Source organism: Megalobrama amblycephala, linkage group LG7 (genome assembly GCF_018812025.1).
Source record: "Megalobrama amblycephala isolate DHTTF-2021 linkage group LG7, ASM1881202v1, whole genome shotgun sequence".
NCBI lineage: Eukaryota > Metazoa > Chordata > Actinopteri > Cypriniformes > Xenocyprididae > Megalobrama > Megalobrama amblycephala.
In genome coordinates, this window is record NC_063050.1 from 55,125,380 (window position 1) to 55,143,974 (window position 18,595).

The window sequence follows — 18,595 nt, forward strand, 5'->3', positions numbered from 1 at the left end:
TTTTTTTTTTCCTCATTCTAAAAACTATTCTGTAAAAACAGTGTCATCTCAAGAAACATCTGCGTACACACAAAACCACTGAAACCGACTCAAAACGATGTAGTATACATCAGGGGTGTGATTTTGTATACATCAGGGGAATGATTGGACTCCGCACGTAGTCCAATCATTTATCACGATTGAAGTTCAAAGTGTACGCGCACCGTTATGAAAGCGTTCTCACTACCATCTGCACCGTGTGAATTGTGAACGCAGGCAGGTCAGTGAGTTACAGGGCGCTCCGTGTCTCCGTCCAGTTTAGGCTAGTAACTAATAGACCTATGCTGTTACATAGTTTATAGGGGTGTGACGAGCGAGACTAAAATGTGACGAGATTTCTCATCGAGGCGAAAAGTAGTCTCGTGATGTTGCCATGACAGAGTGTTAGGATGATTAGGAAAGAATATGCCACCGCTACGTTTACATTATGCTTCCACTGTTGTTTTGCTTTGTATTTAAATAAAAAAAACATTTAATTAAGTTGGATAACGGTCGCTGCCGCTCCACATTCACAGAGTACGCGCGATCACGAAAGTGAAAGTAAACGCGAGCGCGCATTCAAACGTGATGTCAATACCCCGCATTTGAAAGCGGCTCCCTGATGAATACAGATATCTCTCAATATGAAAGCTATTTTAGGCTGGGCAGTGTAGTTGTAACCATGTCTTAGCTCTGTATCAAAGAAAAAGTTGGTCTTATTTGCACTTTGAATATTGAGAGAGTGCGATTACGGTTGCATTTATTGTAAAGTGTTACCATAAAAATGAATAACAGTTTTCTCTTAAGCTTATTAAGCACAAACAATAAGGTTTCATTTGTTAACATTAGTTAATGCATTGTGAACTATCATGAACTAACAATGAATGACTATTTTTATTAACTAACATTAACATGTTAGATTAATAAATACTGTAGCAAATATATTGCTCATTGTTAGTTTATGTTGGTTAATACATTAATGTTAATAAATGAGACCTTATTGTAAAGTGTTACCATTTTTATTTATACTGTTTGTATTTCTATGATCAGTTTGTGGAAAGGAGTTCAGTTAGGAGGTCAAAGGTTGTAGAAGCTCATAAATCATGTACAGTATGGTCTGAAGAGACTGAAATCATACAGAAGAGAAGTCAGTCAGAGTTAGTGGCAAAACTTTTTACATTACTTGAGTATTGTTGTCTTTTACTGCATATGATAATTCATACTCAGAAAGTAGAACTGAAATGACATTCATTATAAGATGATTAGTTAAAACATTTCAAATACACCTGCAGAATATTTTTTCTAGTCACGTATTTCGCCATCTTGTCTCGTCTCGTGAACTCAATCTCGAGTCTCGTCTCGTGAGATACCTGTCTCGTCACACCCCTAATAGTTTATATAGAATTAAGTTAGCATTAGCAGAGTTGTCTGTTTGACAGCACTGAGCAGTTATTTTACATAACTTTATCATAAAAAAAACAGTACAAAAGCAAGCCACGCCCCTCCATAAGCCCCTCCCCTATAACAAAGCCCCGCCCCCATGGTAAGTGCACCGTATAGTTTCCTGCTTTTTTGTCCTTTGCCAATCACACCTATGATACATGCAAGACCGATATGTGGTGCTGTAATTCTGCCACAGAGATGCACTAAAAACAAAAAAAGACTTAGCATGCGGATTGGCTGTACACACGAAAAACATTTTCAGATTTATCCACTCTGGGACATGTTTTCATAAAATAGCGGTTTCAGGCTCCCACAACGCCGGATCCGTCTGGATGAAATGCCTAATGCGTAAACAACTATAAGCGTCTCCGTGTGGATGGGCTCTTACTTCTTTTCATGTTTGTTTGTTTTTGCCAGACACCTCATGGAAAGACAGTGAGCACATTGAATTAAATTTCATAAAACATTCAAAGAAGCAAATTTGAGGGTTTTATTTGCCACTGCAGTGAAATTCATATATTTTTAAAGTGTGACACAAATGTCTAAACACTTGTACCACTGTACAGACATAGACATGATTGCTGTTGTCATATATAGACAAGCTTTGTATATATCTGCAATGAACCTTAATAGAGAAGCATGTGATCAGGGTTGGTGTCTGATCACATTGTGTTTTGGTAATTATGAAGAGGAAAAAATACATTTCAATACATTGATTAGCCTCACAGATTGCCATTTGCAAGCAATTTTATGTCAATCATTTCTGAGTAAAACATTAACTATTGTTTTTCGGCAAACTTAATGGCGCTCTGAGAAATCTAATCCTGTCTGAATGCCAATGTCTGAACGCTGATCCCAACAATCTCCTCGTGCTTTTGACTAATTTGACCTATGTGTTATGTTGCATCTTTTAATCTTTTAATCATCTTTTAATATGGACATCTGATGGGAAAAAGGAGTATATCAAATTAAAAATATAAATTTAAAAGTAAGGCAAGCCAAATAACAAGTTTTGAAGGCCATTTTAATATGAGTGTCAGGTAAGGCACGTGTATCGATTGCTCTGCTCAGTTACATTAGTTTATTATAAGCAGCCACTTCTATAAACTCGTGTGAAGTTTGTTTAAATAAGGTTTTCATAAATTTCATGATACACGCAAGCACATTATCATCTGAAACTCCCACATTTAGCGAACACACACTCCCACTTCTCTACACAGATATGTTAGTCCTGTCCAAATCGATACATAAAATTACAGACTTGAGATTGTTCAGAAAACTAGTCCCATCCAAATAGGGTTTTATTTACTTGTAAAATTAGGGCTTTACTTGTACGTATTTTTACAATCCTTGTGGATTACTGTATTGGTAGTAGTGTTGTCACGGTACCGAAATTCCAGTAGTCTGTACTAGGGGTGGGACGGTTCAGATTTCTCACGGTTCGGTTTGTATCACGATTTAAGTGTCATGGTTTTGCAACAGTGCTATGTTCAGTAAAAAAACAGGACAGTTGTCAAATAATGATAAAGAAAATAAAAACAAATAATCTCACTAAAAGAAACAGCACAAATAAATACATGAGAGTTAAGATACAAATAAAATAAACAATGCTTTTTCAGGTATCTAACAGCTTTCAGATACAGAAATTGAATAAAGTAATCAAATATGAAATAATACTGCATATAAACTTATTTGAATAGTTAAATAAATATGAAACATTATTGAAGATACAAAAGCTATTCAGTCAAGAGCAGGAATATTAGACTGCTTTCCCTTTAAGACATAATTCAAAGATCCAGTACACTGATAATGATACACATGCATTGTCCGTCTCGTTTTTCTCCTTATGGCCGATTCGCGCCACGCTAGATGCTTGATTCGTGCCGCAGGACGTCTAGATGCGCGTTTACATTGACTTAACATGTAAATCAGACGCCCCAGACGCGTTCGGTGTGAACACAGCATAAGACATAACCTACTATGCATGTTAGGATTCTTGATTCTTTTTGTGTGAATTTGTCCGTTTAGGTGCAAGACTCGAAAGAGAATTTGCGCGAGAGTATTTACGCGCTCTCCATGTATGCGCTTCGGATGAGCGCACACACAAATCTCCTCACGGCGCGTGAGAGTTCTCTTTTGCGTCTTATGGATGAATGTTTAAATTGTCATGGTTTAAATTAGTTTATTTTAAACACAGATAGCAACGTGCGTCTCACCTGCGCTCGCACGCTATCAACACCGGGTGATGAATGACTGGTTATAGAGCATTCGGCACGTTACTGAACATTTGGTTACAGTCATTGTTTTGTCCATGTTCTTTTGATCATCGCTGTTGTAACGTATTGGGAAACTAGAATGCATATCCATCGATTGAAACATACATCAGCCAAATCCGTTTGTCTGTTCTGCATGATGTTTTTTTTTTTTTTTTAACAAACCATATTATAGATGCGTGGTCAGATTTGGGATGATCAAGGTGCAAACGCATGCCAAACCGTGGGAGGAGAACCGAAATGGTTCGAGTTTTTTACAGTGAACCATCCCACCCCTAGTCGGTACCAATACCATTGCAATTTTATGGTTCTCGGTACCAATTTCGGTACCACATAAAATCTGTTGGAACTATTTACTATTTTATTTAACTATCCTTTTTTAAAAACAATATGATGGTATCATAAATATGATGGTAATCATACATATAAATATTTGGAGTGTGTGATTGTATATATACCTCAATTAAATAAATGTAGAAATCTAAAAAATAAATAACCAAATGCTCAAACATCCATTTTGTAACTATTTTAGCTATTCTGTCAGTGAAACGACACACTACAGCCTATAAAACTATGAAATAAATATCAGTAAATAATTGTAACCTAAGTAATAAGAAAGTTAAATATTATTTACACATACACAAGATGCGTCATATAGCCTACCGCTCTGCGCTTTGAGAGAGATGTGGGACACGAGCAGTAAAGAGGCCATCTCTTTAATAATATCTTCATGCTCCTGATGATTCAAGCAACTTGTTATAAAAGGTATAAAAGAGCTAGTTTTATCTTCAGAGAAAGCGAAACTAAAAATCACCAGCGTGTGTGAAACGCGCCTTATAAAGTCTAATAACAAGCACAAACTGTGTTAAATAGAAATTGATGTGCAAGCGAAAAGGTTTCTGTCCTGCAGTGTTTTTTCTACTTGACCACAGTAAAGAATGTGAATATCATAGGCCTAATTAAAAGCGAACCAAAAGGAAGAAACGTTAATAATCCCCTGCATGAGTGAAGATTTGAGATTCCATGTTCAGTGGAATAACTAATGGAATATTGTTAAATTCTCTGATAATCGGGTGACCAGATTGCAAATCGCAAAACAGAAGACAAAGCCGACAAAGCTTAAATTTATGGACTCGGGTACAACTCTCATTCAGCATGAACCAAAATGTTTCCATGGCTGCGATGTCACATTTAATTGTTAACCTATTATTTCTTCATAAAAAAAAAAAAAAACTTTGTACTTCACTCTTGTCATATTCATGTAAATACTAGGGATGCGCCGATATCGATACTTGTATCTCTATCAGGCCTGATACCAAGCTCATGTACTCGTACTCGTAAAAATACCCCCCGATACCAAAGACCGATACCTCACGTGACGTAACTGACAGAATTGTCCGTGCACAAAGACACCGGCGGCAGCAGCAGAAACAATGTCAGCCTCAGAGGTGTGGAAATACTTCAAAATGAATGATGACAACACACGCATTGCAAGTTGTATGCTTTCAATCACAATTCGTTATCGATTAGTGAAGGCGTAATTGCACTGAATGACACAGACCAGAAGCGCTCTTTTTTTGCGCATGATCAGTGAAAAAACTACTGTTCACTCTTTTTTGGTTCGGAGTAATTGAACGACCACAGGATGTCCGGTTAGAACATAACGTCTCACACCAGGGGTACTTGTAGATAATTTATTGCGTGTGTGGTTCTGTAAACATAAACAATATACAAAATATAAATAAACAAACAATCACAGATCTATAAACAGTACTAGATCTATAAGTGAGTACTTGAATACTGGTTATAAATATAATCAGCATGGTAAAGGGTATTAAAAAACTAGACAAAGGGATTATAAATATATATATAAATGGGAACTCTATACAAATGATTATAATACTGTACTGCGTGCTCAGAGCATGTAGTGTTAACAGCGCATGCGTCTAACTCACTAAATAGACAAGCCTGAACATGTTCCCTGAAACACGTTGTAATCCAACACTATATAATACAGATATAACATTAAATACTGTCCAGATAAGTAACACGGAAGGATCATGTGAAATTTACGTGATAATATAAAGTGCAAACATATTTAACAGTCTGAACATTTAGGCGGAATGCCGCGATGGCGATCTTTAATCTCTCTCATGAACGTATTATAACTATGCAAATGTACTTACAATTAGTTGCATGCACACACATAATCCTCAAAATCTTTGGATTGCAACACTTCTGACTAATTTAACTATTATTTACAATAAACGAGCATATCTACGCAGTCTCTCTCCATAACATCTTGTTTTCCAACTCCCCGGAAAGTTTTGGAACAGTCCAAGTCACGAACAGAGGCGGGGGAGTTTGGGAGAGTCCATTTCTGAAGGGTGGCCTTTTTTACAGCCGCCCCCAAATTCACAATGTGAATTTGAACAATTAAAAGGGCCTTACTAAGTGGTAAGTTATTGGTATGTCACTCGGGCAGTGGAGGTAGGCTGATGATTTTGGTCACTGGCCTTAGGTAAGTTCTGTCCTTCACTTTAATTTCAGCTGATCTGACCCGGTTATCCTTCCCCGGGAAAACCTGCACAATCCTTCCAACTGGCCAAAGTGCACGAGGTAGCTGCTGGTCCACAATCATAACAGTTTCACCTACTCGCAGATTGTCCTTCTCTGATATCCATTTCTGTCTGATTTGAAGGCTAGGTAGGTAGTTACAGATGAATCGCCTCCAAAAGTGATCAGCTAGTAGCTGACTATGCCTCCATCTCCGTCTGCTCAGGAGTTCGGAATCTTGGTATGTCACTTGTGGAAGTGATGCATCTCGCCGCCCCATTAACAGGATGTTGGGTGTAACTGGATCAGGGTCGGCTATATCTGAAGATGTGTAGCCGATGGGCTTGGCATTCAGTATACCCTCTATTTCAATGAGAACAGTTCGTAATACTTCTTCAGTGACTGTTTGGGCTCCGAGAGTTACTTGCAGGGCTGTTTTCAGGGATCGAATTTCCCGTTCCCAGCATCCACCGAAATGTGGTGCGTTGGGTGGGTTGAACACGAAACCAATCTGTTGGCTTGCAAGTTGAGCCTGGAGCTCGGGTTGAAGAGCTACAAAGGCATCCCGAAGTTCCCTTTCCCCACCTTTGAAATTCGTTCCTTGATCTGAAAGGATCTCAAAGGGTTTGCCTCGCCGAGCAATAAAACGACGAAGGGCCATAAGAAATGAATCACTGTCCAGACTTGTAAGGAGATCAATATGCACTGCACGGGTGGTCATACACTTGAAAATGATCCCCCAACGTTTCTCATTTCTGCGTCCCACCTTTATGAGATAGGGACCGAAGCAATCTATCCCCGTCGAATAGAAAACTGGCTGGTGAATTCTCAACCTTGCTTGTGGAAGGTCTGCCATTCTGGGGGGGTTAGGTTAGGCTCGCCATTTCTGGCATTCAGTGCATTGGCGTTGATGATGTCTGACTGCTGCTCGTCCTCTTAATACCCAGTATTTCCTCCTGAGTTCTGAAAACACCCTCTCTGGTCCAGGGTGATGCAGACGATCATCATAGTCTTTGATGATCAGCTTTGTGAGCGGGTGATGAGGGTTGAGGACAATGGGGTGGATGTTATCTTCGTCTAATGGACTGATCTGTCTGAGACGACCACCAACGCGAATGAGATTGGTGCTGTTATCCAGTTCAGGGGCTAGACACAGCAGTCGACTATTGCTAGGTATGGGTTTACCAGATTTCAAGTGCAACATCTCGTCTGGGAATGATTCCATCTGGATGTGACGGAGGGCTGTGAGCTCAGCTTCTTTATAGTCTTCTGCAGTGGCACTCGAGGGTGATTTCTTGTTTGAGTATTGTATGAGGCCCTTTAAGTAGTCTGAGAAGGTGCTAAATTGATGAGGATCTGGTAATGACAGAGCAGAAGTTACCAGCCCACAGAAGGTTGACCTTTTCAACTCACTGTCTTGGGTTACATGGGCTAATGATGGCATCTCTGGCCAGCTGGCTTGTGTCTGTCTGAGGAAAGCTGGGCCTTGGTTCCATTTGCTGTCTTTGGTGAGATCAGAGGGAGACTTTCCTCTTGTAATGGCATCCGCTGGGTTGTTGCTAGACTGTACATAGCGCCAGGTATCAGATTCAGTTAAGTCCTGAATTTCTGCTACTCTAGTCCCCACAAAAACCTTAAAGCGGCAAGAATCTGATAAAAGCCAGGTCAGTATTGTAGTGGAGTCAGACCACAGAGTGATGCTACAGAGTGGTAATGTTAGCTCTGCTTTCAGGACTTTAGCCAGTTGCGCCCCTGTGAGTGCTGCACACAACTCGAGACGAGGAATGCTCTGTTGTTTTTTGGGGGCGACACGGGACCTAGCTGTTACAAAGGCCACTTCCACTATACCTTGTGAGCTCTCTGTTCTTAAGTAGGCCACAGAGCCATAGGCCTTCTCTGAGGCATCACAAAGGATGTGAAGCTGCCTAATGCTCGAAGAGCAGTCCAGTTCCTTGCTGCAATAACATCTGGGCAAAGTGATGTGCTGCAGGTCTTCCAACTCGCTCTCCCAGCGTTTCCAAGTGGCTAATAGGTCCTCAGGTAGCCGTGGGTCATCCCACTCTCTCCTTTTGTCCCACAACCTTTGTACTATAACTTTAGCTCGAGTGGTGAATGGTACAATGTAGCCAAGGGGATCATATTGGCTAGCGAGAATCTGGTAGATGCTTCGCATTGTGGGCACTTGACAGTCAGGTTTGCGTCGTTTGTAGGAGAGAGTGTCTGACTGGCATTTCCAATGAAGGCCAAGAGTTGATTCCTGGGCATTTTGGTGACCTTCATGTAGCCAGAGAATGCTGTTCTGAGACTGAATATCAGCTGGCAGATGGCTGATAACTGAAGGGTCATTACTAGCCCACTGTCGTAACTCAAAGCCACCAGATGTTAGGAGGCTGCAGAGTTTGTCGACTAGATTCTTGGCCGTGTTAGGAGAAGCAAAGCTCTGAAGGCAATTGTCAACATAGAATGACTTCTCCACAGAAACACGTGTGTCCTCTCCAGGCTGGCTGTGATCTAGAACATGCTTCTGTAAAGCAAACGAAGCACAACATGGACTGCAAGTTGTCCCGAAAGGCAGCACTTGCCATTCATAGACATCAGGGATTCTGTCTCTTTGCATGTCTCTCCAAATGTATCTCAACAGTGGTTTATCCTTTGGCAGGAGGCGTACCTGATGGAACATGCCACGGATGTCACTACTGATGGCAACAGAGTGCTCCCGGAAGCGCAGAAGGACTGCCAGGAGGGACGGACCAAGTGTTGGACCAGGCAATAGGAGCTCATTCAGATTGTGCCCTTGGTATGAGAATGAACAGTTAAAGACCACCCTGTTCTTCCCATTATGCTGCACCATGTGGTGCGGGATGTACCAGGCTTCTTTTGTTCTGTCCACCTGCTCCTGACTAAGTTTGACAACATACCCAGCTTGCACTAACTTGGCCAACTCCTCTTTGTATGCTGCAGCCAGATCAGAGTCTTTTTCAAGCCGTTTCTCGATTCCTCTTAACTGGGGGTAAGACGGCTTCCTTAGGTGCATAGAGACAGGGCATGTTCTTGACACGTAGCAGAGGGGTAGCATATCGCTGGACACCATCAATATCCACTCTCACAGTGTTTTCTTGCAGAAGCTGAATGGACTCTTTGTCTTGGCGTGACCTGGTGATTACCTTTTCACTCTGGTAGGGTAGAACGTCCATTTGCCACAGTCTTTCTACGTTTGCATAAAGGTCATTGATAGGCCGCAGCGAGGTAAAGAAGCACTGATCAGGGGAAAGATGACTGCTCAATTCTTGAGTTGGACCCTGCAGTGTCCATCCCAGACGTGTTCTTACTGCTGCCGGACCACCAGGGGGGCCCCAGTCTGACTGGCTGTATAGGTGTGATAAGGTGGGGGCAATCAGAGCCAATGAGAAGCACGGGATGTACCTTGTTCAGCTGTTGCAGTGGTAACCCAGCAAGATGCTTGAACTTCCTTTGCAGGACACTGACTGGGTGAGTATGTTCTGCCAGGCCGAGTACTTTAGCTGTGAAGGCGTTACGGATCTTGTAGGCCTTACTGGGGTTAACAATTGGGGACACAGTAAAAGTTACTGCCGCCCCGTGAATGACCTGGGTATCTTGTCTCACTGTGCGAAGCACAAGGTCCTCGGGCTCCCCCTCAATTGCCAATTTCTCAACTGCATCATGCAGAATGATGGTCCGCTCTGATCCATCGTCCAACACAGCATAAGCCTCCATCACTCTGTTACCATTCTTGATTAGAACCTTAATCACTTTGAGCAGCACTTTACTGCCAGATGTTGGGCGGTCAACATACAAAACTGCACTAGAAGGAGCTGTACTCTGCTGAGGTGACTTGACTTGATCATTAACATCATGCAGTACCAAAAGGTGCTTCTTGTTGCAGGTTGGGCAGAGAGTCTTAAGGGTGCAGTTAGCTGCTTGATGTCCACGACCACAACGCCAGCATCGGTTCTTTGTCTTTATCCAGTCTATCTTCATGTCTTTGCTGAGAAGCTTGAAGTTATCACAGCCATTCAAGTAATGCTTGTTGTTGTCACAGTATGGACAAAAGGCCTTTATCTTCTCTGTTTTGACTGGTAGGCTGACTGGTTTAGACGTGACAGATGAGGTCAGCGTGGACGGTGACTTTTCAGTCCCAAGGAAAATAGTAGTTGGTCTGCGAGGCTGCTTAGGTTCTCTTCTCACCTCTCTGGTGCGTGCTGAGTCTTGCTTTGAGAGAAAAGCATACTGGCTACTGTCTTCCTGTACCTGAAGCTCATATTCCAGCCAATCCGCAAAGTCCAGCAGTGTGGGAATAGCAACTTGTAGTGGGTGAGTGTATCTCTTAAAACTAGATCTGAGATCATGTGGCAGCTTACTCAAGAGTCGAGATACATGTGATCCACATTCCAGCTCTACACTACCTTTGTGGCCCAGCTGCTGCAACATACTGACAAGTGAACGCACCTGCAGCCCAAACATCCTGAAGGCCTTCACATCTCCGCTGCGTATGTTAGCACCATCCATCAGCTCAGCAATTCGTTGCAGAGCTAGTTGGTGAGGCTGACCATACATTTTATTCAGAGCTCTCATAGTGTTCGTAAAGGGAAACCTTGAATTGCTATAAGAGTCCGCCACCAGGAGGGCTTCCTCTAGCTTCAGATGGTCTGTGAGGATTTGGAACTTGAAGTGTTCTGTGGCGTCATCAGGCAGGATGTTCTCTAACGCAATTCTCAGCCTTGAAAACTCTCTAGGGTCAGGAGATGTCAAGTAAGGGATGGTAGGGGCTGGACCTCTGTAGATTTTCTCTTGGGTAGATGAAGGTAAGAGATGCTCTGAAGTGTATTCAGTGTGGACTGGCCTTTTCTGGTCTGGTGATGGGAACATAAACTCAGGCAGCTGACGTGACTGGGAATACAGGGGAGAGTCTGGATACCTGAATTGTGGTGAGTCACTATACTGTGCTGTAAAGGGGGCTCTCTCATCTGAGGAGGAAGAAATGTTCATGTTTCTCAGATGATCAATCAGCCCTGGGCTTTCCTCTGGCACAGCTGAGCACAGTTGTCTCTTAGCAGTAGGTGGCAGCCTGGAGCGTGGGGCTGGTATTGGATGGTATGGCTGTGGAGTCTGAATGTGAGCTGCTGGAGAGTGAGAGAGCTGTGATGGCATTGGTGCAGTGGATAACTCAGGTGGAAGTCTTCGATCTGATTTCAGGTTTTGAAGCTCATGATAAAGCGCAGCATTCTGTTGACGCATCTCTTGGACTGCTGAGATGATCTCAGGGAGCTGGCTAGCTTGTCGTTGCAAGGCTGCGTTCTCCCGCTTCATCTCCTCTAACATGGCTGTAAGCTCTGGTAGCTGTCTTACTTGCTGTTGCAGTGCAGCATTCTCCTCTCTCAGCTTTTCAGAAGTGCTGTCCCATTGGTCATTCAATATCCACTCTGAGCGCTCAGATGCTTGACTGACTGGTGAAGTGGATATAGAACGATGTGGTGGTTCATCCTCCAGTACACCCTGGTAGCTAGGCGACCGTGGCTGCTGTCGTTGAGGCCCAGGTTCACTGAGCTCGTAGTCTTCAAGGTAAGCTGGGGGGTTAACTCGTCTCCTTGGTCGCACAGCAGGAGGTTCTCTTTCTGGGTGAGACATGGCTGTAGCAGTTCACTCATCCGGCTCGAAGGACCATGAAAAAACTACTGTTCACTCTTTTTTGGTTCGGAGTAATTGAACGACCACAGGATGTCCGGTTAGAACATAACGTCTCACACCAGGGGTACTTGTAGATAATTTATTGCGTGTGTGGTTCTGTAAACATAAACAATATACAAAATATAAATAAACAAACAATCACAGATCTATAAACAGTACTAGATCTATAAGTGAGTACTTGAATACTGGTTATAAATATAATCAGCATGGTAAAGGGTATTAAAAAACTAGACAAAGGGATTATAAATATATATATAAATGGGAACTCTATACAAATGCTTATAATACTGTACTGCGTGCTCAGAGCATGTAGTGTTAACAGCGCATGCGTCTAACTCACTAAATAGACAAGCCTGAACATGTTCCCTGAAACACGTTGTAATCCAACACTATATAATACAGATATAACATTAAATACTGTCCAGATAAGTAACACGGAAGGATCATGTGAAATTTACGTGATAATATAAAGTGCAAACATATTTAACAGTCTGAACATTTAGGCGGAATGCCGCGATGGCGATCTTTAATCTCTCTCATGAACGTATTATAACTATGCAAATGTACTTACAATTAGTTGCACGCACACACATAATCCTCAAAATCTTTGGATTGCAACACTTCTGACTAATTTAACTATTATTTACAATAAACGAGCATATCTACGCAGTCTCTCTCCATAACATCTTGTTTTCCAACTCCCCGGAAAGTTTTGGAACAGTCCAAGTCACGAACAGAGGCGGGGGAGTTTGGGAGAGTCCATTTCTGAAGGGTGGCCTTTTTTACAATCAGTTCTCGTCATGCCTGAATGGTCAAATGCACACATAGTTGTCAAAATGTCCAAAAGATTTCTTGATTTTAATCAATTATCATTTTTTCGATCTTTCATTCTATTGTCTTCAGGTGAAGTGTTAACAAAGCTTCACCAAACATTATTTGTAGCACACCTCCTATCTATTAAATCACAGGTGTTGAGACATAATTATGTTATTAAAAAGTTATTATAATGTTAGTATTATAAAAACTGCCTTATGATTATTATTAAATGTTTGTATTCAAATCCATTTTTAATTTTTTTCCTTGAGAAAATGGAAGTATTGAATATAAAATGTATCCAAATGAATCAGTATCGAGTCAAATCAGAATTTAATCGAATCTCAAACTTTTGATTTGAAAGAAAATTGAATTGTGAAATTTGTGCTAATGCCCAGCCCTACTCTGTCCTAAGATCAGAATTAACACAAAACCTCATGTCTGTGTCATATCTCCATCACACCTCTTGATCACACATTGCATAGACTATTACAAACATTATGGATTTTATGTAAGTTACAAAAGTTAGGTAGGTCATGTAAGTGTATTTTGTAATGTGCCATCTGTAGCCTTCATTACATTACTGAAACATCTTTCATTCAGCAATTGAACCTAATGTTCAGTGTTTTTTTTTTTCTTTAGGTGTATCAGGTGGCGGACCTTGGTGGATAGTGTTTATTGTCATCCCAATCGCCATGGTTGCCAGTGCCACTGGCCTGTATAAATTCAACGACAAGTTTCACAGTATGTTTCCTTTTGTGTTTTATCTTTTATATTATGTTTTTTTTAAAGTCTATAGATTCCCTTATTTTTCTCCAGCCACTAGACAGAAGTGTATTTATTTATGCTATGATTATTTAAAAAATTAAAGCCCAAGAGAAAAATTTAAGTTTATTTCAAAAAACAAATTAAGCATAGCTTTTGTACTTTATAGTACGGAAGAGGATTAGGGCCAAGCAATAATAAAAAAATAAAACCATCTCGAGGTTAATCAGAATCAGAAAGAGCATTATTGCCAGGTATGTTGTTTATACATACTAGGAATTTGTTTTAGTGACAGAAGCTCCACAGTGCAACAGAGTGACAGCGACAAGACAAGACACATAATAAAAAGAATAAAATAATAATTAGGGCTGTCAAAATAACGCGTTAATTTCGATTAATTAATCTGAGAAAAGAATAACGCGTTAAAAAAAATAACGCAGATTAATCCACTCCGTATTGACCTTTGAACCTGGAGCCGTTCTAGCCACCATTCGACTGTAAAATGAAGGAGGGAGATGACTGCTGCGCTGACGGACAGAACGAGTAGAGTTCCTCCCTCGTGCACGCGAGCTCTCTCTGTCTTCAAAGTAAGCACCGTCTTTGCTCTCTCTCTGCCTCACACTTAATAATCTAAATCAACTGACACAGTGCTAAAAGTTCGTCAGACCGAATCCATGTTTCCCGAGGCGCATTCGGAGAATGTTTTTCCTGAATAACTGCTGGGTGTGAATAGTGCTCAAAAAAACGTCACCTCATCTTCTCTGACAGGCGCCCTGCACGTGCAGCTGACATAAACCACACTTTCAGTAAACAAAAAGAAAATCCTGTCCAGTGGTGAAGTGTTTTCTGTGTTGACAAATCTTTTGCGATGTCCTAACAACAGTCGCGATTCGCACGCAACGCTTCAACATCCACTAATGTCCGATTCGCGACTTAATAACTCATTTGAACAGATTCATTTTAATGAATCATGACAACAACTTATGATGTCTATGGATCTGTCCACATGGTCTATAATGAATCATTTACTCGAACAACTCTGAAATGAGAACATAAGTGTGCTTACCCCATTTAGCAAGAGTGGTTAGTAAAATTAGCCTTAATAATCCACAATATTTTCAGGTTATTTAAATGACAATGTGTAGTAAATTAGGCCTACCTATAAAATCAGTTAGTTTAGACTGGAGTGAGGTGAAACCAGAACAAGCAAGTTGTTGTTAGCTAGGTGCATTCAATTGTATATGGTAGAAAATTATATTATTAGTTAATATAAAATGCTACTTTTTAATACTTTTCAGGTTTAGCAAAAAAGAATCTTCTCTTACAAAGCTATAAAATCACTTTTTTTTTTTTTTGCAAAGAGGGCAAGAAAGAATTACAGTGAGAGTGACAGGTACTTTATTGTCAGTATCGGGCTCGTAGATCTCGTTGGTAGGGCACTCTTTACTGTTTGTGTGGATGACCATGCCTGTCACCAATGAAGACCATTTTTGACCCAGGAAAAACACTGCATTGATTCATTTGAATTGAAATATTTAATACTTTCACAGCAAAAATTATGTATGCGATTAATTTAGATTAATTAATCACAGAGTATGTAATTAGTTAGATTAAAATTTTTAATCGATTGACAGCCCTAATAATAATATACAAATTTACAAGATAGACAAAGTGCAAAAAAGCAAAAAAATATATAATATAGACAATTTGTATGTACAGTTATGTTTGCAAATTTGAAATATAAATAAGCGTTTTAAGTAAATAATGTGTAATAGTGTTGTGTGTTCCGTGTTTGTCAAGTGTTTAAAGTTTTAGAGATTAAAGTTGTTAAATTACGAGAAAAAAACTTGTTAAATTTCGAGAAAAAAAGTCGAGATAAAATGTTGAGAATAATTTCATTAAATTATGAGAATAAAGTCATTAAAGGGTCATGAAACCCCCCTGTTTTACCCTGGTCATTCACACCTCTGAGTTTCAAAAAGTCTGTGAAAATGGGCGTGTAAAGCTGGGGGGAAGAGGGGAGAGAACAACCAATGAAGAACAGACATACAACACACTCATTATACAGAATAATGAATATTAATATATGAGCACGGAGAGAATGACAACAAACTCCCAAGCACAAGGGAGAAATGCTAAAGAATATTTAATAGGGCTAATAATAGGCTACTTTGATTACATTTACGAGCACTGCAGTCTCAAAATCAGTCTGTTGTCTATTAGAATAATCGTGTCGTCACGTTCAGATAGGATACACCACTGTATCAGTGTCCAGTTTGCACATAGGGCTGGGGGATATATCGCATGTGATTGTCACGTGCATTTCGTCAGTAAAGCCGGTTCCCTGATTACCGCTAAATCGCCATCACCTGCTTTCAAATGGAGCGGCATTTAATAGACAGAGCCGCAGATCACTGACAAGCCACGCAATATCGCGTTCATTATCGCAGATGAATCGCCTTCGATAATGAAGGCGATATTGCGTATCTTGTCAGTGATCTACTGCTCTGTCTATTAAATGCCGCTCAATTTGAAAGCAGGTGATGGCGATTTAGCGGTAATCAGGGAACCGGCTTTACTGACAAAATGCACGTGACAATCACATGCGATATATCGCCCAGCCCTATGTGCACATATAATTCATTTGAAGAAGACTTGATGAAATATGTGTGCATAACTACACCATGCTGGTTAATGTTTGGTGCAGGAGAATGTGTGAAATAAAATATTTAAACACGGATACTTTATTCTGTATGAGCTTTGTGCCACATGGCTAGTGTTATTAAACTCATCGCAGAGCTCCGCGCTGAAACCGAGCATATGCGTGCTCCGCGTGTTTATCATAACAGTCGTATTTTTCATGTGTTTGTATTCAAACTCCAGCTCTGACCGCATCGCGAGCAAAATACAAACAACACATGTGCTGCTGTGCTGAGGGAAACAGCCTACGGCTCGTGTGTTTGAACGCAGCTAGAGCAGGCAGAGGTGATTGAGCCGCACTTTTGTGACATTTGAATTCTCCGCTGTAATGCGATCTCACGCAAACATATTTTCCACTTGTGCTGGTAGATTACAGCAAAACAAACCACATGCACACAAACCTCTGCTCTGGTCGCGTCGCAGGAAAACACATTGTGTTGTAGCACTGAGGAAACGAACACCAACGATATGTCTCTGAATGACAAGAAACCGAGGCGAGAGAAGTGATGCTTCCTCATGCATAATACTGCAATTGTAATCGTATGCATACTACAGCGCAGTGATTGGATTAAATGAGCTTTATGTCATGAATATATATGTTGAGAATCTACGTCAGCATGCTCGAAAGTACACAATGACGTCAGATTTCGTGACGTTGCTCCGACTCAGCTTTTCAAACCGGAATACAGAAATCGCTCTGAAAAATGCAAAAAGAACTTTTTTTCACTTATGAATAACATTAATGAGTACCTTTAGTGTTTTCAATGATGTGCAGCCTATACATATCTGTTTACATCTCAAAAAAAGTGTTTTGGGGTTTCATGACCCTTTAAATTACGAGAAAAAAGTTGTTTCTCGTAATTTAACGACTTTTTTCTTATAATTTAATGACTTTATTCTCAACATTTTATCTCGACTTTTTACTCCAAATGTAACGAGTTTTTTCTTGTAATTTAACGAGTTTATTCTCAACATTTTATCTCGAAATTTAATTGGTTTTTTTCTCAAAATTTAACAACTTTAATCTCGAGATGGTTTTATTTTTTTATTATTGCTTGGCCCTAATCCTCTTCCGTATTATAGTGATATTAATTATAGAAAATGAAATATAGAAGAGCTGCAAGTGTTTGTCTTTAATTTTATTCCTGTTTTGCATTCTTAGGAATCTCTTTGGTATTGTCTACTGGATACTTGTGTAATACTAACAAAAAAAATGTAATTGTTACAAAGTGTACAGTCAACAAAATGTTTATTTTTCATCAAAAAGTTTATTTTTAGTATGATAATTGATCAGTTTGTAATTACAAATTGTGTTTTACACCAGAGTTTGTTGATGGCCTCCGTGGAAAAGGTGAGTTTATGTTTGTTTGAGTGATCTTATTCTAAACAAATGATATACTTGATATAGGTATTTTTATGAACATTTTCATTTCTTAAAAAATATCATACTTTAAACTATATTTTTTATATATATATATATATATATATATATATATATGATATATATCCTAGGGCTGGGATGATGACCTGATTCGATACTATCACGATTAGGGGTGGGAATCACAGGTTAATGCACGATACAATACTGTCACAATATTTTGCCCACTATATTTAATTTATTAACGTGTATTCTTTGAACATGTACACAATGCAACTGCAAACTTTTCTGATTCTGAAAACAACTTATTTTATGTAAACATTGTAATGCTTAGACATTAATGCAAAAGCATGCATTTAGATTAAGGTAGATTAAGGTGGGAATCAGATAATCATGCTTTTCTTCAAAAACAACAACTGATCAACATGCTCAGAACTGAGCAGACTCCTCTGAGCACTGATGATGTCCCAATTTCATGTTGTTTTTAGTAATTCCATGGTTTTGAAGTATAAAACTTGAACTTCACATTTAAAGGGCAATCGCTGATTAATAAATGAATTTACCTTAAGAGCAGCCACCTTTGACACCACTTTGGTACATGTCTCATGCATGTCCTCTGGTGATAGGAAGAGCAGAGATTTAAACCTGTACATTTTCTCTGGTCTCTTTGTACTTTTGAGCTTTTGAGACTCGGGATTTCGTATCTTGGTTCCAGTATTTTCAGCATTCTGTGAAAACCTTCATTTTCCATCACACTGTAAGGACAAAGGCCCTTATAAATAAACATGGCAATGAAATTTGTAATGCTATTAGAAAAAGGAACCTTTGCCTTACAAATGTCACCGTAGCAATAGTGTTGTTCTTCGTTGTCTTCTCACACAATTCTGGATGATAGCACATGAGGTGGGAACGCAGGTTCATTGAGTTGCCGTTATATTTTATT

General features: G+C 40.0%; 1 protein-coding gene across 1 annotated transcript in view; it reads left to right on the forward strand.

Annotated features, from left to right (window-relative positions):
- si:ch211-132g1.3 overlaps positions 1-18,595 on the forward strand; it is a 29,116-nt gene that overhangs the window by 5,632 nt on the left and 4,889 nt on the right. The window contains exons 4-5 of the mRNA XM_048198151.1: positions 13,452-13,553; positions 17,599-17,625. Coding sequence (XP_048054108.1) covers positions 13,452-13,553; positions 17,599-17,625 — 129 coding nt within the window. The remainder of the gene's footprint in view (positions 1-13,451; positions 13,554-17,598; positions 17,626-18,595) is intronic.